This window comes from Callithrix jacchus, chromosome 13 (assembly GCF_049354715.1).
Source record: "Callithrix jacchus isolate 240 chromosome 13, calJac240_pri, whole genome shotgun sequence".
Lineage (NCBI taxonomy): Eukaryota > Metazoa > Chordata > Mammalia > Primates > Cebidae > Callithrix > Callithrix jacchus.
Window position 1 is genome coordinate 98104697 of NC_133514.1, and position 23543 is coordinate 98128239.

The 23543-nt window shown below is 38.3% G+C and overlaps 1 protein-coding gene across 3 annotated transcripts in view; it reads right to left on the reverse strand.

Annotated features, from left to right (window-relative positions):
* The window catches only part of CCDC68 (coiled-coil domain containing 68), a 67196-nt gene that overhangs the window by 31723 nt on the left and 11930 nt on the right, over positions 1-23543 (reverse strand). For all 3 annotated transcript variants that reach the window (XM_008979851.5, XM_008979850.4, XM_017963480.4), the window contains 7 exons: positions 23139-23227; positions 20525-20649; positions 18820-18906; positions 15572-15712; positions 13946-14071; positions 12077-12205; positions 6860-6942 (listed from right to left, as the gene is read on the reverse strand). In XM_008979851.5, the coding sequence (XP_008978099.1) occupies positions 6860-6942; positions 12077-12205; positions 13946-14071; positions 15572-15712; positions 18820-18906; positions 20525-20641 (683 nt within the window). In that variant the 5' untranslated portion in view covers positions 20642-20649; positions 23139-23227. The remainder of the gene's footprint in view (positions 1-6859; positions 6943-12076; positions 12206-13945; positions 14072-15571; positions 15713-18819; positions 18907-20524; positions 20650-23138; positions 23228-23543) is intronic.

A 23543-nucleotide genomic window follows, 5' to 3' on the forward strand; every position in this document is an offset into this window, starting at 1 on the left:
TAGACTGTAAACACAGGCTGAAGGAAGATCACTAGTTCAACTGTGCCAATATTCTATCTACTGTTTATAACACAGTCGTTTAAAGGACCCCAGAGCTCGCAGAAATCCTTATCCTGGTCTTTCTCTCTTGGAGAGGGGCAGTAGGGAATCTGAACCAACTAAATGAGCAAGGAGTCCCTTGTTTTTCTTTCCATGGTCCACAGTAGGAAGTGTTTGAAAAGAGATAAGCTGGATGCCTGATTCAGATGAAAACGCTTCGTGCACATGTAATTTGAACTGACAACAGCAGTAATACTCAGCCCTCACAGCATTTCCAAATCAAGTTCAGAAAATGGCTGCATGAGCACCAGCCTGTATTCACGTTAGATTTCAATTGTCCCTAGACTTGAGGTTCAGAGGCTTCTTGAGGCACAAGAGACTGAGGAACTTTCAGGACCCCCAGCAGGTGAGGCTCCACACCCTAAGGATGCTACAGGGAGATGGAAGAGACTTCCAAGGAGATACCAGCCTTTGGATGTCTGCAAACATTCCAAAAAGAGAGTGAGAAGGCTTACTGCCTACAGAGAATCTTCAGGGGCAGGATGTCTTCAGAAGTCCAGGAAGACTGGGTGTGTGCGAGGGGAAGGGTTGAGAAATTGGCAGATGTTGCTCAGAACCCTTGGAGGGTAGAATTGCTGCAAACATGCGGATGGTGGGGTAACTGAGGAGCCTCAGAAGGAAACCTCAGTTACTAGGAAAAGATGACTTGAGGATATAAAGATCAAAACAGCCCAGGCGTAGTGGCTCACACCTGTAATTCAAGCACTTTGGGAGGCCAGCGCAGGAGGATCACTTGAGGCCAGGAGTTCCAGCGTGGCCAACATAGCAAACCCCCATCTCTATTAAAACTACAAAAATTAGGCCAAGTGCAGTGGCTCACACGTGTAATCCCAGCACTTTTGGAGGCTGAGGTGGCAGATCACTTGGGGTCATGAGTTCGAGACCAGCCTGGCCAACATGGTGAGACCCTGTCTCTACTAAAATTACAAAAATTAGCCGGGCTTGGTAGCATGTTCCTGTAATCCCAGGTACTCAGGAGGTTGAGGTACAAGAATCGCTTGAACCCAGGAGGCACAGGTTGCATTGAGGTAAGATTGCACCGCTGCAATCCAGCCTGGGCAGCAGAGCAAGACTCTGTCTCAAAAAAAGAAAAAGAAAAAAAAAAAAAGGTCAAAACACAGAGGGCAAAAAGGAATTGAGTTCATAGCTGGTGCTGAAATTCACAGTTGCTCCAGCAAGGAAAGTAAAAGAAGAAAAGAAGAAGAAGAAGGAAAAAAAACAGAGCAGCTATGACCCACTTAATGGTCAGACTCAGAACATTCCTGGGAAGGAATGAGAAAGAGCTTAAGGTGCCGCGCAGAGGCAAGCAAGCTGGCTTCGAATATGCACAAAACATAAAAAGACTGTAAACTGTTAAAGGTGGGTATTTAAAATGGTTTTCTTTGTGTCCCATAACCCAGAACCTTGGAACCAATGGGAAAAAAAGATGGCTTTAGGCAAGGGAACAGAGGTTGCTATTTTTCTGTCAAAAATACCAAGCTCAGAAAACTTTCCAATGTATTCGTTGAAGATATTGCCATAAAGTTCACTGTAAGTGAAAAAAAAAATGAGATTGGACTCAAGATAGAAGAAAAATATTTTTAGAAGCACTCTGGAAAACACAAGGCTTTGGGCTTCACTCATCTCCACTAATACTCTAAAACAGTGACTAAAGGACATTGCACAAAATCTCTATTAGGATTGTTCAATAAATATGAAGTCTAGTAATTCATTTAAGACCTTTAAATGTAAAAATATGTCTAAGAAAGCTGCCACTTGATCTTCTTTTGAGCTTTGTTATTTATTTTTCTGACTCCCCAGCCTTAGCCTCCCGAGTAGCTGGGATTACGGGCGTCCACCACCATGCCCAGCTAATTTTTGTATTTTTAGTGGAGACAGGGTTTCACCATGTTGGCCAGGCTGGTCTCAAACTCCTGACCTCAAGTGAGCTGCCCATCTCAGCCCCCCAAAGTGCTGTGATTACAGGCATGAACCACTGCACTTAACCCAGTCTTAATAAAGACGTACACAAGCAAAACTGGAGGAAGAAAACATAAGGAAGGGCAAAGCCTAAGAAAAGGAGGCAAATGTCTGTATCCAGGGTTCACACTCTGCTTTCCAATGTCTCAATATAATTTTTGACCGTGTTTTCCTCTGCAATGCAACTGAATAGAAATATAAAGCAAATGGTGGAATTAAAGCAGAATTGAGAAGGTTTGGCTTCTAAGAAATGTAGAAGACATTCTCTTTCCCATTCTTCCCACTAAGTACAACTAGAAGCCCTGGATATTGTACATGAAAAAACACAAGACTCAGTGGAAAGAAGCCAGACTGGCTCCGGAAACTGGGATCCAGGAAATGACACAATGGTTAATCCCCTGGATTTTCTTTTTATCTCACACATCCCAGACTTGGGCTGGGAAAAAAAAAAACCAGCAGCCTGGAATGCCTGTGGGGCAACCAAAAAAGCCCCAACCGAAAGAGAAGAGACCCTCTGCCCTACCCTTCAGAGGAAAGGAACTGAGGGTTCTCTCTCAATCCATCACTGAAGGAGGTTCCCCCTTCAGTGACAGAGACAACTGTTTCTGGTTCTTTTCCTGTCAGATTCCTTAGCATTCAAGAAAGGAAGTCAATCCTATCTTTAACTGCAGAAGTGTGAAAAGAAATGACTTTGGCTCTAATTAGCAACATGGGATGATCATAGAAGAAGCACTTGACAGGAATCCCACCCTCAATTTCTCTACTACCCAAGGTCTCCCAAAGGCTTGGTGGAAAGAAACTGAGTTTGTAGAGAATTGTCTCTCCTTCCATTCCTCAGGATACTCAAGAATCTTTCTTTGGGTCAACTTACACCCCAGAGGATGGTATTATTGGACTTTTTCACAGCGACATCCATTCCTCCTTGTTACAATGGCTTTGACTGGATTGCGTTGGCATCATGCTCTTCTCTTTTAGATGATGTTCTGAGTTGCAGCCTTTATGTGTTTATTACAAGGGGTCTGTGTTTATTACAAGGGGTCAGTTGAAGACATTATTCAGGGTTCTTTTTATGACCATACCCTGGGCAATTTTCTTTCTGGCCTTATAGGTAGATTAGAAATAACTGAATGATCCAAAAGACCTGATTTGTTTTCATCATGTGGAATTGTGACTCACAAAACTAAACATTTCCTGTTTGGGTTGGCCTTTGGAAAATTTAAAACTGAGTCAGTGGTCTACTGTGAGCAAGTCTGTAGTATCCATGGGCCTGATTTTGTAAACGAACCTTATGGTATATCTATTCTTACATCTCCTTGTCCTCATTATCTATTTTTTTTCCAATTTAAGTAATCATGTTATATTTTATGTAGCTTTTATAAATTTAAATTTTCTTGAAATTTTCACAAAGGGCATGAATAGCCTGAGCATGGTCATAATTACATAGCCCAAGAATATAACGTGTTTAAGTCTTTATAAAGTATATTTATTACCAGGGATTCATGCAGTACAATGCTTATGAGAATGAAAATTCCAGAAGAAACCAAAAGAGCCAGATGCTTAGAGAAAAGAAGTAAATGTAGCAACTGAAGCCATGTTGCAGGCTCCAAGAGGCTACTTCTGGCACACTCCAGATAACCGAGACATTGCAAATACGAATAACCCTACATAGAGCTCCCACAGGAAAGAGAAGATAGTGAGATTAGTGGCATCCTAGAGCTTCTCTGAAGGTATAAAATAATATTGCTACCATCTGTGGGGACTCATATTGCCTTCTATTCAGGATCAAATTTTTTTTTTATTTTTTGACTTCTATGAGTGTGAACATCACTGACTATGGGCTCCCAGTGGAATAAAGGGTAACTAGGAACCACAGCCACAAGAACAGAAGGGGTTAGATTCTTACCATTCCCAGACCAGACTAAAGGAAAGACTCAGCTGAAATGTAGGTGTAGCCCTGTTCGCATTTCAATAAAATTCATGAATGTCTGTTACTATTTTCCATAAAATTTTTCTTCATTATTATTTTCAATGGTGGTATCAAAGGGGTGCCTTGAGAGAACACTCTCACCCCAAACTACCACAGATAAATGTACAATTTAAGTAACAAACATATGCTTTGATATGCAACCTCAGCTTCGAGGTCTTTCCTCCTCTAAGGAGTTTCCATTCCTAAGCAGCATCTATGTAAACATGGAGGGGCCAACACTGTTTATTTCGACAATCCCCTGTATTAGCCTTTTCTCATGCTACTATAAAAACACACCTGCCAGTGGGTAATTTATAAAGGAAAGGGATTTAGTTGATTCACAGTTCTGCAGGGCTTTGCGAGGCCTCAGGAACTTACAGTGATGTTGGAAGAGGAAGCAAACATGTCCTTCTTCACATGGCAGGCCAAAACCACACAGCAAGGAGAAGTGCCAGGCAAAGGGGGAAAGCCCCTAATAAAATCATCAGATCTTGTGAGAACTCAAGAGAACAGCAGCACTGGGCTAACTGCCCCATGATTCAATTACCTCCCACCAGGTCCTTCCCATGACACGTAGGGATTATGGCAACTACAATTCAAGATTCTCATCTTTTTGGGTGGGGACAGAGCCAAACCATATCAATCCCAGATGTGTTTCTCCAAAAGAAAACTCTAAAAAAGGCCTGCCTATTTGTTTTTGATGTGGCAAGGCAGAGGGAGAAGTCGGGAAAGCGGCCTTTGCTAATCGTTATTCAGAGGAATTAAGAACCCAGTTTGAGAGATTTTCAGAGGTTTCAGAAATAAAAGAAAGATAATCAAAATCCTGTATAGCAGAATGAGCACATGCTTTGCTATGTATGAAAATATAGAAGCCAAAACTCCCAGTTCTACAACTTCTGAGAGATTGAGCAATCTTGGACAACTCAATTTGAACTTTAGCTTTCTCCTTGAAAGGTGAATAAAAGGATTAAAGTAAAGAAGGTACCTGGGGTTATTCTGAAAACTGCAGAGCATTTGACCTGTGTCAGTTACGAGTCATAGTAATAGAAATATGGAGTCAACCTTATTTTTAAGGAAACAAATCTTAACTTTCCTGTCTCTTTTTTACGACCCTATCTAACAGAAACCCTCTTTTTTTTTGTGGGAGCTTAATCAAGTCTCTTCTGCTTCAACCAAAAGAGTCTGATCTCTACTGATTTCATTTTTTTGTCACTTCATAAAGTGAATACTTCTACATAAAGCTCAGAAAAAGTAATAAGTCATCGAAAATACATGTGATATCCACAATCTTAAAAAAAACTGCATAAGCCTGGATGTTGAAAAACCTTTCTAGAAACACTAAACATCCATTTTCCCCAAGAAATTTCTAAAACTTCCTTGGGCACTTTTAAAGCATTCTTTATAACAACTGCTTGTATAGAACAGAAGTGAAAGAATAGATCAAGTTGGTTTTTAAAACAGCTACATTGTTGGCTCAAAGACGAACAATAGCCCTATTACCAATTTTAAAAAATATATTTTTAAAGGAAAAAAAATCAAACTTGGACATCCTGAACTTTTAATGGAATATACATTGTACAAATCAGTAGTTCTGCTACATAGAAAAACTCTACTTAAGAAAAAAGTCTATTTAAGAAAAAAATATTAGCTGAAGATTTACTTAGAATTAAGTTATAAATATCCATATGTAATTCCAATATCTAAGGAGACTTTCTGCAGTATTTCCTTCATTCTCTACAGAAATGTGCAGTGTTATAAAACTATCTTAGAAGTCCCCTCTCTTGGGCTATATGCTTGTTGCAGGGAAGAAGATAGGAAAATTAATAACTCATTGGTATCCTAGTATGTGTCAAATATGTGTGTGTAATTTTCAGGATCAGCCCATTATATGTGGTCAAAAATGCAGGAATCCAAGCCAGGCAGAAGGTACAACATATGAGGACAGGTGGGAAGAAAGATAAAGGAAAGGAAGCAACGGGGAGCCTGTAGGGGGGAATCAAAAGACTTAGAAAGAGGGATGTCTGAGCATACATCATTGAATAAATGACAAGAATTCTGCCCATAACAGTGCCCGATATCCTAGTGAACAATAATTCTAGGTTGACAAACTAAGATCTTGAAATCAATTTGACTTCTAGCACTATTATATCATTATATCGGAACTGTGTTGGACTTAGAGTTTAAAAAAAATAAAAATCTCAGAAAATGTCTTATGATTTATTACATGATAATACAGAGACTTCTAATAGCAGCTGAGTAGCACAGCAATTATGGTGATAGCCACAAACCTACCCCCAGCATACTAAGGACTGTGACTGCTTTTAAATTATGAGTATTTATAAGTAAGTTTAAAGAACCAAGGATATTGTCCATAGCATTTCCTTCACCCTACCAAATTATAGAGTATCAGGAAATTATCTTAGAATTCGACTTGTGTTCTGGCCACTGTAATGTCAACTGTAGAATAGACTCATTAACAAAGACAGAAACATTGGAGAATAAAGACCTCTCAAGCATCCTACTTAGCACAAAAAGTAAACCAGGAGGTGCCAGGCTTACTCACTCATTCACTCTTCAGAAGAACTAACCTTCCCACTGGCTTCCCCGCATCCCCAGTGAACTCTGCCCTGCCCCACTCCCAACTGCCCTGTGATTCCTCTGAGTCTGAAGAAGGGGAAGCATGTAACTACATATCTGTTAATCCTAGGAATTCAACCTTCTTCCTGCACTGTCAGTCATTCTTGGGGGATGGAAGGCCTTCTGTTCCCTGGCTGGTGTACCAGTGGACAGGAAAGAAATCAGGAATGCTTTTACTCAACAGGTAGCTTCGCAAACCTTTTTCCATATGTAGCACTGGATTTGAGTTGCAGTAGCTTGTTTTCCAAAGACAGTTTTTTTTCTAGTAGTGTTCTCTTCTCCTAGGAGAAAATAAGATATAAATTTTGCTAAACTGGATGTATATGTTTGGTAAGGCAGTCCTCTGTTCAAACTAGAACTATGGTTTGAGCTAAAGAGCTGATTTCACATGTGCTGTTACTACCCATCTTCAAGGAAATCTGGCCAAGTATTCTCCTGTGTGCTTTACACATAGTTCAACTATAGGCCAAGAATAGTTTTCTTTACTCTCTCACCTGCCTGGAGGACTTTTGCTCCTCCTCCAGGGCATTACCCGTAGCCTGTTCAGCTCAGCCTCTCCGATTAACCTCTCTCGATCCTACCCCACATAAACAGCCTGCTCATCCCTCACTAGGCACTGGCTCTCCCACCCTTATACCTGCTTCCCTACATTAGACTGAGTTGGTGGTATCTAAGGACACTAGATACCATGCCCACTACGTGGCATCTGTCAGAGAGTAGTAAACATACGTTTAATGAAGGATCAAGGCCACAAAGGATACAACTGCTTTCCAATTAGGATACAGGAGAAACTGAGATTGCAATTTCATGATACTGAGAAAGACTATCTTTTAAAAATGCCTTAATTTGATTATTAAGCCAAACTCTTTCCATCCTAAAGGATAACAAATAAGACCATAAAAACGAAGCTGAGATGACTGTGTTCATTTTATATTTGATGGCAATTGGCTGAAAACAAGAATTTGGTGCTTTGGCCTGATGATTGAGGTTGCCAAGTTGGAAAGAATCGAGGGGGATTGAAAAGAGGGAGGAATTGGTATTGGCAACATGGATGGAATTGACTGGGAGAGATGTGCTGAAACTATCTACAGGGCTGTTTAAAATTACTTCCTGCTGTAGCATCTGAATGAGCAGTACACAGCAAGGCAGTGCTATATAGTAGAAACATCACAAAGATGGTATGCAGGGACTTACTTGATTTATAAATTTTGGCCAAGATTTTAAACTCTCTGGGCCTTACCACTGTTAAGAAAAATTAACCCAAACTTGGAAATAGAAGCAATATGCAGCATGCAGTTTTAATGTCATATTGGGTAATCATTTAATCATCTGACCCAAGATTTAATTCTCTCAGAGAATTTCCCGTGTTTGCTTCTATTATTTATTATTTTATTAGAGCCCTGATTCTGTGAAGCTGAATGTAAACTTGTAGGTTTCTGTCTGGTAGAAGAGATAAGCAGATAGTCCCAAAGATTATGGTTTAATTGCCTTAAAGAATATTAACTGTTTTTTAATGTAATCTAGTAATCCTATTCTATTTTCACCTTTTCTCCAAAATGCCTATAAATGGCTAGATCCTCAAAATATTTTATTTAAACCAGCTTTCTCATCTTACTGTTTCCTTCAATAATCAATGAGTTAGTTGCAACATTTGACAGGCATTCATTGTCTATTCATTTGATTCATACTTTTGTCTTCTGAGCATTCCTAAAATGGGGATAATATTACCTATATTGAAATGTTGGGATGATGGAGATAATATATGTAAAAGGCATACAGGCTTCTGGACACATATTTGGACCTCAGTATATAATAATTTGAAGGTACCAGTTACTTCATATTTTATGTGTTCTGTTATTTTTTTAAAATTATGCTCACTTTTTCAAATTTTTCTTACAGTATTCTTGCCACGTAGAAATTGTCCTAGAGTTACCCTAGCTGTGTTCAAGTTATTTCTGAGGGATCACAGGTACATCTTGCAAGCATATGACGCTTGGCTTATCACAGAAACACACAGCAGATAATGTATTTTGAATTTGTGGGGTGAGCGAAAACGGTTCCTAACAACATTAAATAGACTTGCTCTTGATTAATGGATTTTCATAAACAGGAATCAGGAAAACCAGACAGCTGGACAAGTAAATGCTCTCCCTTGGCCAGGCTTCAGCATCTAGCTTGGGTTCTTTTTGCCTCCTCTTTGACAACACAGAAAATCACACCATACCAGATAGCATTTCTCAGGCAATGTCTTCAGGAAAGGGAAAGGGAGTTCACAGCACCACACAGTGGGCAACCCACTATTCCCAGAGCCACACCTCAAGACAGCTCCAGGATTCCCTCCCCAGATTGATCCGAGTGGGCACCAATTTAAATCATTGCCAAATGGTAACATCTGAATGATTTGGGAACCAAGTCTATCGGTTTTGTCCAGCATTAGAGAAGACAGGGGCATAATGGAAAGTGGTGTGATCTAGGAAGTGGAAGATGGCGGAATCGTTTCTGGTTCATGCTGTCCTCATTTATAAAATTATGATGAGGAGCTAGGTGGTCTCAAGAGTGCCTTTCAGCTCTAAAATTGCAATAGAGCTAAATCAATGACATTAGGAAACAAATATAATGTAACAGAATTGCACTGCAACAAACAGAACATATGCTATATTAAAATGCTCTTATTGGGCATTTTTGCTAGCTTATCACTGTGTTTATGGAATTCATTCTCACTGCATTCCTGATTAAAGTGGGACAGATGGTGAAGGTTTTAAGTAATGCGTTCATTACCAGACCTCATACCACTAATGGCTATTTACTGGAGCAGTAGATTGTTCAAGTGAGTAGCAAGAAAATTCTTCTCCAGGGGGTATGCACTACCAGGGCAATATTTATCAACCTTTGTGGGGATGTTCATTTTTAATTTTTGCTTTCTTTTTGAACTTGTCTTTTTCCTATTAATATGAAAGGGCCAGTACACCCTCCCTAATTCTGATCCCCACTCCCCACCTGAGACACCCTTCCTCACAGTCTGTCTTCTCAGTCTCTCCTTAAGCCAAGCTTTGCTTCTTGTAGTTTTATTTATTTGCTTGTTTCCCAAATATAAAATATCTTTAAACCAATTTGGTTTTATTTTTGTTTTGTTTTTTGAGACAGAGTCCTGCTCTATCATTCAGGTTGGAGTGCAGTGGCGTGATCTTAGTAGGATGCAACCTCCCAGGTTCAAGTGATTCTCATGCCTCAGCCTCCAGAGTACCTGGGACTACAGGCACATGCCACCATGACCAGTTAATTTTTGCATTTTTTAGGAGAGACAGGGTTTCACCATGTTGGCCAGATTCATCTTGAACTCCTGGCCTCAAGGGATCCTCCTACCTCAGCCTCCCAAATGCTGGAATTATAGGCATGAGCCACCATGCCTGGCCTAAACCATTTTTTTTTAAAGATAAGACTCCTGCACATTTCCCCTCCACAGTATCCCCACTTATCTCCACCTCCAGAGATTCCAGTAGGCTGTATTCTAGGAAGTCACTGAATTACTGTGGAAGGTTGCTGTATGACCTTTCCAAGCCATGGGCATCCTGTCTACTTCCTCTGTCCAAGATCTCCTGGAGACAGCTCACTTTTATGAGTTATTATCAGGGAGGAGTGAGGCCACCACTTCCCAAGCATGTCCTACAGGATCTGAGCCACTGAATCTTACTCTGAAGTACGCTCCTCTGCCTTCGACTGGGCTTTCAGCCTCCCTAAAGGACTCATAGAAGAAATAAGAAAGGGAGATCTGGGAAGTTCTTTGAACCTCACACAATCCAGATATACTACGTTGTCATCTCCACAAAAAGACTGACTGGTTCATTCACAAATGTATATCCAGCCCGTAGTTCTACACTGTGGATGGTGGTGTTCAAATATTTGTTTAATGAACAGTGAAGTAAATAGACCCCAGAACTCTGAGATGAACTTACATCTAGTACACGTTTCCTGGGGTCACTAGGAAACAGAAATTATCTTCCACTGTTCTTTTGTTAATTGGGGAGCAGTGACAGTGGCCACTAAACCTGACCCAATATTACTGGGTTTGAGATGGGGTGAGCTCTAGTCTATACTTAAATGTTAACCTGGTTAATCAAATTGTTTGGTTAAGCAATTATATTCATTTCCCAGAATTGTCTTTCTTTCCTTAATGTAAACATTCTTTGTGCTATCTTAGTTTTGTTAAGGTATTTATTATAGGATCAAGTATTCTGACACTACCAAGTACTCAACCAAATATTATAGTTTTTCCAAAACAGCATAATTATAAACTGTCATGCCTGGATAAACTAATTGCTTGAGGACATTCTAGCCCACTGATTCAGCTGAAGTATAACACTCTGTGACCCACCACATAATACACATGCAGCTGAATATCATCATAGAACCACTTGATAAACGAGCATATTTAATTTTTGCGATTTCTTCATAGAACATCACAAAGACTATAAATTCAACCAAATCACAATGTTATAAAACTTTAATTTCTTGGGAAATATTTTTAAACAAATCAAAGTTCCTTTGGTAAGAAACCTGAATATTGAAATGTGATGTTTTTGAAATGACGTTTATAAAATGGCATAAACCCAGGCAGAATAATAAAACAAAGCTAAAAAGAACAGAGGCAAATACAATAAATATAAGAAAATGTATTAGGCAAGAGTTACTAGAAGCCAAAACCTACATTCTTCTCTAAGTCCAATTCCATTTCAGAGATGCCAGTTTTCTCTTTGTTTTGCTATTTAAAAAACTATTCCTTGATTTGTCCAAATTCTAAATTCTAAGGCATGCATACACAAGTTTACGTGTTTACCTTTTATGTATATTTGGAGTGCTAGCTCCTTAAATGAACATTGCGTGAAACATTTTATCATTTTTGTTCTATTACTACTCTTCTCTAAATATGCCTTCTTAAAGTTCCAGTTTCCATAGAATGGATTTTCTTAATGTTAACCGAACCTCTCCCAGTACAGCCATAGGTTTTTACAAACATTTTAATGTGCCAAAATGCATACTGCACATTAAAATGCTGTGATTACAAGGACCTGCCATATTGCTCCTAGTAGATGGACTTTGTGATCTTTTCCATTATTTGCATTCACAGCCTCACCTGGATCCCCTTTCAAAGTCATGTATTTCCTAGAAAGAGAATGTGACAAATGATATGACTACAGTATTTGCAGAAGGTAAATCAATCCCTACAGTACAGATCATATGAAATGTTTAAGGGAAAAAAATAAAATTAAATACTTCCTAAGGCCAAGAATTGTAAAGAACACTTTCACTTAATATTATCTTATTTAAATTAATGTCCTATTTATTTTAGTGTTATTTTATTTCTTTCTCATCTTAACTATGTCGGTAAGAAAATCCCCTAATTCTCCAGGGGCGTACCTTTTCCATTCTCTGTACAAGGTTCTCCAATTCTGTAATCTGACTGTGTTTTTCTTCAAGTTTTTCAGCAACTTGATTCAGATTTTCAACATGTTGTTTCAATTTCTGTTCTTTTTCAATCTTATTAACCTATGGTCAGAGAAACAGTTGTGTTGAGAAAACTCGGTTTTTATTTAACCTTTACACATATTACCTCTTCCTATAATTTTCTAATTAGCCAAAAAAATTCCAAATTCATACTTATTTAGAATTATTCTTTTGATATCCGCGTTTCCTTCAAAATAACCCTGATAGACTGCAACAACATTAAATCGAGAATTAATAATGTATAAATATTCTTCCTAGAATGTTTACATTTGTTGCCATAAAGCATACTTCCTGAACTGGTATGAGAAAGAAAGATACTAATTTAAGAAAAGCAAATTTTTTTATTATACTTTAAGTTCTGGGGTACATGTGCAGAACGTGCAGGTCACACAGTTATACATATGCTGTGGTGGTTTGCTGCACCCATCAACCAGTCATCCACATTGAGTATTTCCCCTGATGTTATCCAGAACAACACAAAAAACTTACATGTTCAATGAAAACATGTTTTATTTTTAATCAGGAAGTGTCATGAAAGCAGAATAAGTCTCCTCACTGTATCACGGTGCTACTTCATAGGCACAGAGGACGGGTAGGGCTGACGATCATAGGAGAGAAGTCTCCGTCTAGCAGGCAGCAGGCCACAGTGCGACTGTGTCAACTAACTTCTTACTCTTCTGCATGTGTATGTAACAAAGCTTGACACTTCACAGGGAAAAGTAAGTGTCTGGCTTCCCTTGTAAATACCAAGTGGGCCTTCCTGTCAGGTCACTCCGGCCTGGGGCTGAGCCCACATTACAGGGATGCATGCTTACCGTCCCCACAAGCACCACCATCACATAGGGCCCCTCATCCACTTCCCACCTATGTTTTTCAACTGCACCCTGCATGCAAGTGAGTTTGCAACTATCACTAACACAGCCTGCAGCATGAAAGGGTGTCACTTAGGCAGTGAATTTCCTACTGTACTCCCCAGAGACCCTCCTATAGCCTGAGCTGACAGACACCTGGGTGCCCCAAACTGTTATGAATGAACTTTCCGATTAGCTGTTTTATATTTTTAATGTTGGCAAACACATACAGACACACACGCACACAGACACACACACATTTTTGACTCTTCCAGTTCTAGAATATATTTTTCAGACAGATTTTATTGGTCCTAGTATATATACTTCAGATTTAAAAGCAAATGAACAAAAAAGAATATGCATGAGGGTATGTACATGTCTTTTTATTTTTAACATTTATATATATTTACATATTAAAATATTAAAATAGATAACCTTAAGTATTTTTTAACTATATATACGTACATACTTTTGTTTTCTATTTTTTTTAATCTGAAGTATGTATCCTAAGACCAAAACAAGTTTGAAACTATGTGTCTTTCACTCTAGAGACAGAGACATCCAAGTCCAGAAAGAATGGCTTAGTCTGGGTCACCTAGCGAGTCAACAACAGAGCCTGAAGGGAAGTTACCAGCCAGGCTCTGCAGGGCCAGCCCAGATTTCCAGGCAGGGTGGTGCTGCCTCCCTCCCACCTGTGTTCTTGGGGGCTCTGGGTAAGAATTGAGACACAGCAGCAAAGCAACATCTGGGGTGTTGAGCTACACAGTGTGAGGGAAATCGGCAAAAAAGACTAGCCCACGGCTCCTTCTCCAAGTCTTCTGCCAGGTCACTTGGCCATTGCTTGTTTCATTTCTAATTCTTCCAGAAAGATGAACTTGAACAACTTGGGGTTGGGGCGAGTTCTCCAATAGACAAGCTGCGTGTTCAGTACCTGGAGTAAGTATTTACCATCCTCATGCTTTTTTCTCACTTCTTCAGATTGTGTTTGGTAGTTTTCAAATAATCTCCTGGCCACATCTCGCAGAGCTGCTGCTCCTGCTTCTCTGGAGGCTTCCAGCTAGAAAAAAGGTCACTATGTATGTTCTGACATTTACAACAAAAAGTGTTAAAGGCAGAACAGTTTGATGGGCAATTAAGAACACCAAGGTTGTAACTACACATGTACAGCCTCATAGAAAATGGATAGGAGAGAGGACACTGTTACCTGGTAAGAGGAAAATGTACAATGAGAAACTCCTTATTTAGAGGAGCTGCTGTGAAGCAGGAAATTAGAGACTTGGAGAGACCAATGGGGAAGCTGGAGGATTTTATTTAATGTGATTACGGGCTCAGTGGAATTGCTTCCTAAGCCTGAGCAAGGTACAAAGAAACTGAGGGCCTTTTAAGTACTTTTGTGATACAAGATGATGAAGCAGGAAGTGATTTTACAGAACTAAGAACAAAGAGCAGTTAATAATCCTGTGACATGTCTTGCGACGTGCTTTACATTTGAAAAATAACATGTTAAGAAACACGTTTTACATTCTTTAGGTTTTATTTGCCCTGTGACCTTGCAGGTGGTCAGCAAGAAAAATAGGAACTTCCGGATGCCTGGGAACTTTGCTAAGAATGTGGGGAGGATAGATAAGGTTGAATGGTTTACAGAGAGTTAGTTAATTTTAAGCAGAGTCGGGGAGGGGAGGAAGTTTCATCTTAAACACAACACAGTAAATTTTGCCTTATTGTACAGCAATTGTTAATTATTAATTTCCCTCTTCGGTTGAACAGGCAGATTTGCCATAGTCAAACCAAAGCAGAGCTCACTCCACAGCAATGCCCTGCAGATATACTCCTCACCGTTCAAATAACTCTATGGTGCTCTGTCAGCTTATACACTTATTTGCAAGCCTTTTATCATTAATGTCCATAACAGTATTAAAAAGTGTATCTTCCTGAAATAGAAGTGGGGCAAGTTTAAAGTATTGAGGGCAATGATGCTAAAATGTCATGAATCTTTCCAGGATTTAACCTAAGGAAACAGTCAAGGATGACTGTAAAGATTTCCCTACCAAGATATTCATTGCAGGACTGCATATAAAATAAGCCTTTAAAGAGGAAGATCAAAAGCATTCAGCAATAGACAAATTTAAAGAATATTGTGGCATTTTACCATGAAGGCTATAGTTAATATTTATTAAATACGAACACACTTTTTAAAATGTATTGCGGATTGTGATAAGAACACTTAACATGAAATCTACTAAGTGTATAGTATAGTATTGTTAACTATAAGCATAACCTTATGCAGTAGATTTCTAGAACTTATTCATCTTGCATGACTAAAATGGTATAACTTGAACTTTTGTAAGATATTTTCAATAACAAAAGAAGCCTCAACAATAAAACAGTGAGATATGATTTGTGAAATATAAAAATCCTTCTCCAGGGAAGGGAGCATACAGGGGGACCTATGGATATGTATGGACATCTCTGCTTTTACAGAGCCATGAACACTAACAACACACTCTATTAGCCCAAAGGCTCAAAACACAAAATTTGAAACTTCTAACAGTGATACCTTGATTTTCAATACTTCATTCTCTTTGTTCATTTCTAAGAGCTGTAGGTCTTTTCCTTTGATCTTTTTCATAAGCAAATCCAAACTGCAACAAGAAGGATCCATTTCAGAATGAGAGCCCTGTTGAAGATTTCCACAGCACTGAAATGGACAAACATGAAAATCTGACTATTTTTTCCTCTACAAACTTTGACAACAATAATGATCATTCAGTGTTAGATATATCAAAGAGGCTTCAGGTCAGCATAAATATACATCTTTTGAATCCCAAATAGCAATGGAAAATTCTAGATGAAACATCTGACTTCTATATTTGCTCAAATTTGAACAGATTCTTATATTGGAAGCGGTAGAATGACATTTTAACTTTTATATTTTCTATAGTTTCACATATACTGATAAGTGCTTTTGAGGAGATAAATAACATCCGCAAGGCCAGATAGTTTTAAAAATCTAAGTTGTGGACATAATTCCATTTTGGTTACATTGCATTATAGACTAATACAGTCAGACCTAATAGTTGCAATACATAATAGTCAATGTTTGGTCGTGTTTCACTGTAATTTCCTCATATTAAATTTCCAATCAGAGATATCCGAACTGAATGGCACTTCCATTATAACTTGATGTAAGCTCTAGCTCACTGAAAATATACTTGGAGCATAAATCTCATCTGGAATTGTGCACAGACTAAAGTGGAAAAGAAATTAGAAACCATCTAACTTAACCTGTCCATTTTACAGATGTAGAAACTGAGGACCAGGGTCCAAGTTTATGCAGCAAATGAGCAAGAGACCTCATGTCACAGCCTCTTAAATAGTTACTGTGTGCCCGTTCTTTCAATTTATTTCAAAACAGAGAAACTATTACACAATTACACATACCCCACAATTATAATAACAACTTCTATTTGTTAAACACCTGTTATGTGCCAGGTCATCTTTTAGATGTTTTACGTACTGTCTTTTGTCTGAATGCTCAAATCACTGAAAGGTACTACGCCCTTTCCACAGGTGAGGAATTTGAAGATGAGAATTTAACTAACATACCTAAGATTATACCTAAAGCAACTGCCAAATCAGAATTAGAATCCCAGTTTGTTTAATAGCAAAATATATGTTCTTTTCACTACAGTATAACTACACTTGCAGAAATAAAAAACACAAAGAACATAGTGCATGTGGATAGCATCCTCCCTCACTGTAACTCTGCCACAGTTCTGTTTTTTATAGTCCAGGCCCTAGTGCATGTTCCCACTCTCCATATATAGAATAGGAATAATTTTCTTTTTTAATTTGTTAAAGAATATTTGACAGAAAATCTCTTGTAGAAGAAGGTAGATTATCAGCAGTGGTAGATGGCTACAAAGATCATTGATCAGTGCTTTTCAAACTTCAATGTGCCTGTGAATTACTGGGTGATAGATCTGGTTAAAAATGCAGATTCTGACCGGTCATGGTGGGGTGGCTCATGCCTGTAATCCCAGCACTTTGGGAGGCTGAGGTGGGTGGATCACAAGGTCAGGAGTTTGAGAGCAGCCTGGACAACATGGTGAAACCCCATCTCTACTAAAAATACAAAAATCAGCCAGGAGTGTTGGTATGCACGTGTAGTATCAGCTATTCTGGAGGCTGAGGCAGGAGAATTGCTTGAACCCAGGAGCTGAGGTTGCAATGAGCCAAGATCATGCCACTGCACTCTAGCCTACGTGACAGAGCAAGACTCGGTCTCTAAAAAAAAAAATGCAGATTCTGAATCAGTGGTCCTGGAGTAGAGCTTAGATGCTGCATTTCTAACAAATTTCTGGTGATGCTGAGCTGCTGGGACTGCAGAGCATACTTGAGAGTAGCGAGGCCCTAGGTCACTCTGGCCAAATCCCTACAGGGCCAGAAGGCTGATGTTTTGATGCGTGGTTGATCTGCTGACCTTCTGTGGTTTGAGGCGGCTAAGACAGATACATGGCAACACACTGTCGTCACCATTCCCATGAAGCCACTCCTATCAAGCCACCAATATGCTCCACATTGTTACATCCAACGGTTGGCATTCAGTCCTCAATTTTCTTGGCCCATAGACAGCATTTGACAGAGGCGTCCCGCCCCACTTCTGAAACACTTTCCTCATTTGCCTTCAGTGACTCCTGCTGAAGTAACCTTGACAGGAGTAGCTCTAAACCATGAAAGGTCAGCAGATCAACCACACTTCTAATCATCACCCTCTGGCCCTGTAGAGGTTTCACCATAATAATCTAGGGCCTTGCTACCCTCAAGTGTTGGTCTACAGTCCCAGCAGCTCAGCATCAGCAGAAGTTTGTTAGAAATGCAGGCCGGGAGCAGTGGCCTGTAATCCCAGCACTTTGGGAAGCCGAGGCAGGTGGATCACAAGGTCAAGAGACCAAGACCATCCTGGTTAATATGGTGAAACCCCGTCTCTATAAAAAATACCAAAAAATTAGCTGGGCCTGGTGGCACGTGCCTATAATCCCATCTACTAAGGAGGCTGAGGCAGGAGAATTGCCTGAACCCAGGAGGCAGAGGTTGTGGTGAGCTGAGATCGTGCCATTGCACTCCAGCCTGGGTAACAAGAGTGAAACTCCGTCTCAAACAAACAAACAAACAAATGAAATGCAGCACCTTAGCTCTATCCTAGAACCCTAAAATCTCCTTCTTTTCCTCCTAATCCACCAGCCTCATCTTAGCTTATGAAACCCTTTCCTCATTTGCCTTCCAGTGGACAACACTAATGAAGTACACTTGGCACAGATGAGGTTTAGCCTGGTGTAATCCAGACAATGCTAAGTACAGGCTCGACTTTATGTATATAAAGCTGATATTGTAGAAGGGAGCACATTCAAGCTTATCAGCTATCTGACAAAGTAGTTACTCAACTCAGGCCTAAAAGCTTCAACTGTGTATGTCTATTCGTGTGGCCCAGGTGAGCCTAAAAGCTCTGCCTGTCATTGGGAAACATCACTGTCATCGATCTTGGCTGGGCTGACATCTTCTCATTCACTTTAGATAAGTAAGCTTTGTTTAATATATTCAAGTAAGGCCTAGCCATTCCAATTTGATCTTACTCATAACATTCGTGGTTAAACATTTCACACATATGATCATTAACATCTTTAGATATGCATGAAATACTTCAACACTCATCCTTCGAAGCATCAGAGAACTTAGTAATTGCCCAAAAATTTACTTTAAGAAGTCCAACTGGCTTTATGCGAATCTTCACAAGGAAATTATTACCTTTGTGTCTAGACTGTGATTTGTACTATTATGTCTTACTTCATCTTTAAATATTTGGGTTCTGATCTTCTCCAGAGTAGTTCGTATCTACAGAAGAAAAAAAAAAACATTTTATCTGTTTCAAAGGCATTTAATACCAAAGGCTTTTTTCTCAATACCACGTACAGGGTACCTGATTATCTAGAAAGTAATGCATATATACATATATTGATCTCAGATTTAAATAACTGCCACCATCAACCTAACTTGCATTTAGGCTAATATTGTTTAGATTGCTTAAAGTAAGCATTTGATCTTTAGAACTCTTTCTCAGACAAATCTAAAATATGATCACTTAAGTGAATATTATCCCCAAAACAATTATTATTTAGTAATTAGTACCTAATACAATTTAGTTCTGTTTTGTCTTTTTAGTAATTTAGTACTAATTTACTGTTTAGTAATTACTATAAAACAATTACCGCTACCGCTTAGTAGTCACTACAAAATAATTACTATCTACTAATTACTACAAAATAATTACTACCTAGTAATTACTACAAAATAATTACTATTAAGTAATTACTACAGAATAATTCCTGAGAGATCATATACATTTATGCATGAAATATAAGCCCCATGTCTTGACGACCCATGGAATTGCAAGACACTCAAAAACGATGGAAATAATTGATCTGAACAAGTTATGAACTATGCCAGAATTTGTCCATTATTTAGTTAAATAATTAAATAATCCAAAAAGGTAAAATGTGAAATTTCTCTTTTTATTCAGTGTCCTTTTAGACTATAAGGCTATAAGAGTAGGAGCCAGGTTTATACTCTAGCACATTTTTTTTTTTTTTTTTTTTTTTTTGAGGAGTCTCTCTCTGTTGGTCAGGCTGGAGTGCAATGACTTGATCTCAGCTCACTGCAACCTCCACCTCCCAGATTCAAGCGATTCTCCTGCCTCAGCCTCCCGAGTAGCTGGGATTACAGCTGGCCACCAGCACGCATGGCTATTTTTTTGTATTTTTAGTAGAGACAGGGTTTTGCCATGTTGGTCAGGCAGGTCTCAAACTCCTGACCTCAGGTGATCTGCCCATCTCAGCTTCCCAAAGTGCTGGGATTACAGGTGTGAGCCACTGTGCCCAGCCTACTCTAGCACATTGTAAGTGCTTAATAAACATCTTTCTAAGAAAAAGTTAAGAATATATACTTCTGTCAGCCATTATCATCTTGGATTCTCATAAGACTTCACATGTTTAATGAAGTGACATGCCAACCCACAGTTACCATGAACTGTGAAAAGGAACAAGGTAAGGAGAGGCACCAACTCAGCAGGAAATATAAACAGCTACTTGGGAACATAATCAACACTCATGAAACCACTGGAAAACATTAGAAAACAGTAGGAAATCCAGTGGTGAATAGTGTGGGACAAATTAAGTGCTGATAGGTGTTCTGAACCCTCCTGGCCCATCATTCAATTTTACTGAGTGAGGAAAAGCATTTTACTCCAAGTGTAGGAACAGTTTCATATCCTCAAGAGAAATGACTAAACCTGAGTTTAAATTTCACCTAGGAAGACTGTCCTTTGCCAAATTAGAATTGTTCCTTTACATGTGTCCCGTTACATATATGGAGAGGGAAACAAAGTCCTCCAGCCCATATGTGAATTCATCTTTAAAAAATCATATCATACTAATGATTTCTGCTACCCACATACCTTTTTCACGTACTCGGTTTCTTCAATAACGTGAGCAGATGTAGACTCATACAAGGCAGAATTATCTTCCATCTTATCCCTTGGAGGAATTTCTGTGGTCACTGTCACTGTTGTCATTGTGAATTCTGGTTTTAGAAAAACATAAATCAGCTAAGCAAAACAGACTGTTTTGATTGCATGATTTGTGGTTCATAAACTGAAATAAGTTGTTTTATCACTATCGTCAAATACAGCAGAAAAGCTGTACTTCATTGGTATCTGTATGTATTCATAAATCCAGGAATTAATTTAATATGAAGCAATATCATCTGAAGAAATCATTAATTTAAAAAATTAACATTTAAATAATCTAAGAAGGTAAAATCTGAAATTTTTCTTTGTATTCAGTATCATCTCAGACTGTAAAATCTCAGGAGTAGGAATGAGGTTTATACTCTAACACATTGAAAGTATGTAATAAATGTGTGTGGAATTAACATAATAGAATTTTAACAAAATTATGTCTTGTGTGTGTGTACCTTCATACACAGTCTGTAAAGGCTATTTACTATTAGGAGAACTAACAGTAAAAGACTGGAAAAATCCCGTGCCAGCAAAAAGAGGATAGATTAAATAAACTATCAACGGCTATGGAGTCATCACTAGGATGTATTATTATCTCATGAAAAAGCATAGAGTAGAAAAGAATATGTAATATATTTTCTATAGGAAGGGCAGGAAATATGAATGGAAGGAAGAAATCCGTGTCTTAATGTTTTAATACTAAACCATGTATATATTTTATCTAACTATAAAATAAAACTGATAGAAAAAGTAATCATCCAAAATAAAGATGAAATGAAATAAATAAATACATCCATATATCAAGTTCTGTAACCACAAGAATTTTTTCATGTGATTAAAAATGACATACTAGGGACTATTTATCCCTAGCGTGCTATATTCTAAAACAAAAATAATAACAAACAATCTTAAACTGTATTCACTCATATTGTTAGTGGAAATACTGGTATTGCTCTTTTGAACTGTGAACTCTGTGTGTGTGTGTGTGTATGTACACAGGTTCACACTATAAAATAAAGCCAACAGGTAATTGTGTTAACATCATGAAGAATCAAGCTATTTAGCATAAAAGAAAAAATGAAATATAAAACACAAATGTTAGGTGAAGCTGAAAGCTGAGGATGGTGGCTCACATCTGTAATCCCAGCACTTTGGGAGGCCAAGGCGGACCCATCACCTGAGGTCAGGAGTTTGAGACCAGCCTAACCGACATGGTGAAACCCCATCTCTACTAAAAATACAAAAATTAGCTGGGTATGGTGGTGCACACCTGTAATCCCAGCTACTTGGGAGGCTGAGACATGAGAATCACTTGAACCCAGGAGGTAGAAAACAATGATTTATTTTTCTTTAATATATATATATATATTATATAGATACATATATTCTATCTCTATTCACCGAGAAACTTAGAAATAGTAGCAATTAGCAACCCTAGTGGCCAGATTGTGGTCTTTGAATATCGTATCCTACTAAAAAGAAGCTAGGGCTTCTTGGCTGATCCAGGTCTGGGGGAAGATATATATAAAGTGAGCCTAAGAGATCTGGTCATGCCCGCAAGCAAAAAAGTAATCAAATACTATTTGAATAAGACACAAAACGCATCCTAAAAAAGAATGTGATGGGTTGAAACTTATCAAAAACGTTAAATCCCTGAACTGATGATGGCTGAAGGAAAAACCCACAACAACCATAGTACTCACTCTCCACCTTCAGAAGCACATAAGGAACAACTCAGTGCACGTGGACTAAAAGTATACTACCCCCAGAACCTAAAGTAAAATTAATAAAAAAATAAAACTGGCAAATAAAAGAAACAAGCATTTAATATACGAACTATATTTCATAGTAGCCAAGTAGTTGATGAGGGAAAGTTTTTTATGGAATTCCAGCGAATAAATTAAAAGGCATTGATAAAATTGGAAAACATGTATTTTACAACACCTTATGAAGTAAAAAACCTAAGCATCATACCTAAAGCTAAAAACATTAGTGAATATTTAACAAGGAAACTTAACCTTAGAGACCCCATTAATCAATCTTAACATAAATTAAGGATCTTAAAAGATGTAGGACCAAATGCAAAATATGAATCTTGTTTAGATTTTGATTCAAAATAAACCCAACTGTGTAAGGACATTTTTGAGACTAACTGGATAATATATGATGTAAAAGAATTATAATTTTGCTAGCTGTGATAATTATGACATTCCTTAAAAGGGTTGTATCTATTAGTGACACCTACTGACATATTTGCAGGTGAAATGGCATTACATTTGGAACTGCTTTAAAACTCAAAGAGTGAGATAAAAAGGAGAAGAGGATAAAGAGTAAGGAAGTTTAGCAAAATATAGAAAACAATTGAAACTGGGCAATAAGTCTGTAGGGTTCATTACATTCCTCTATGTATTTTGGGTTTGTTTGAAATTTCTATAATAAATAGTAAATAACTAATAAGTAAACTGTAATAAAAAGCCCTGGGGGTAGGATTATTAATACCATGTTACTGATAAGAAGCCAAAACTCCACTCCCATGGTGGCATGAACTTACCAAAGATTAAGTAAAATTCATAGAGCTAAAACTCAAACATTGGTCTTTTAGAAGTTCAGAGATGTTCCGTCATATTAAGAGTGGCTTCCCTGGAGAAAAATAATAACAAAATATTTAAAATCTAACAATGACCTAGGCTGCAAAAAAAAAACACAACGAATTTGCATATTTGAGGGTATCATTTGGAAACAAGATAGCTTCTGGGAATACTACAAAAGTCCTGAATTTATCCTTTAATCTTCAATGAAATTGACAGAGTATGTCAAGAATTTTCCATTTTAGTACAAATCCTCTTAGCAGCTATGGCTTCTATTAAATATTTGTTTCGGCTGAAGTTGACTTGGCAGCAGCAACTCTGCAAGTGGGCTTTTGCAAAATGTGAGTGGAAGGACGTCTCTTACTGGG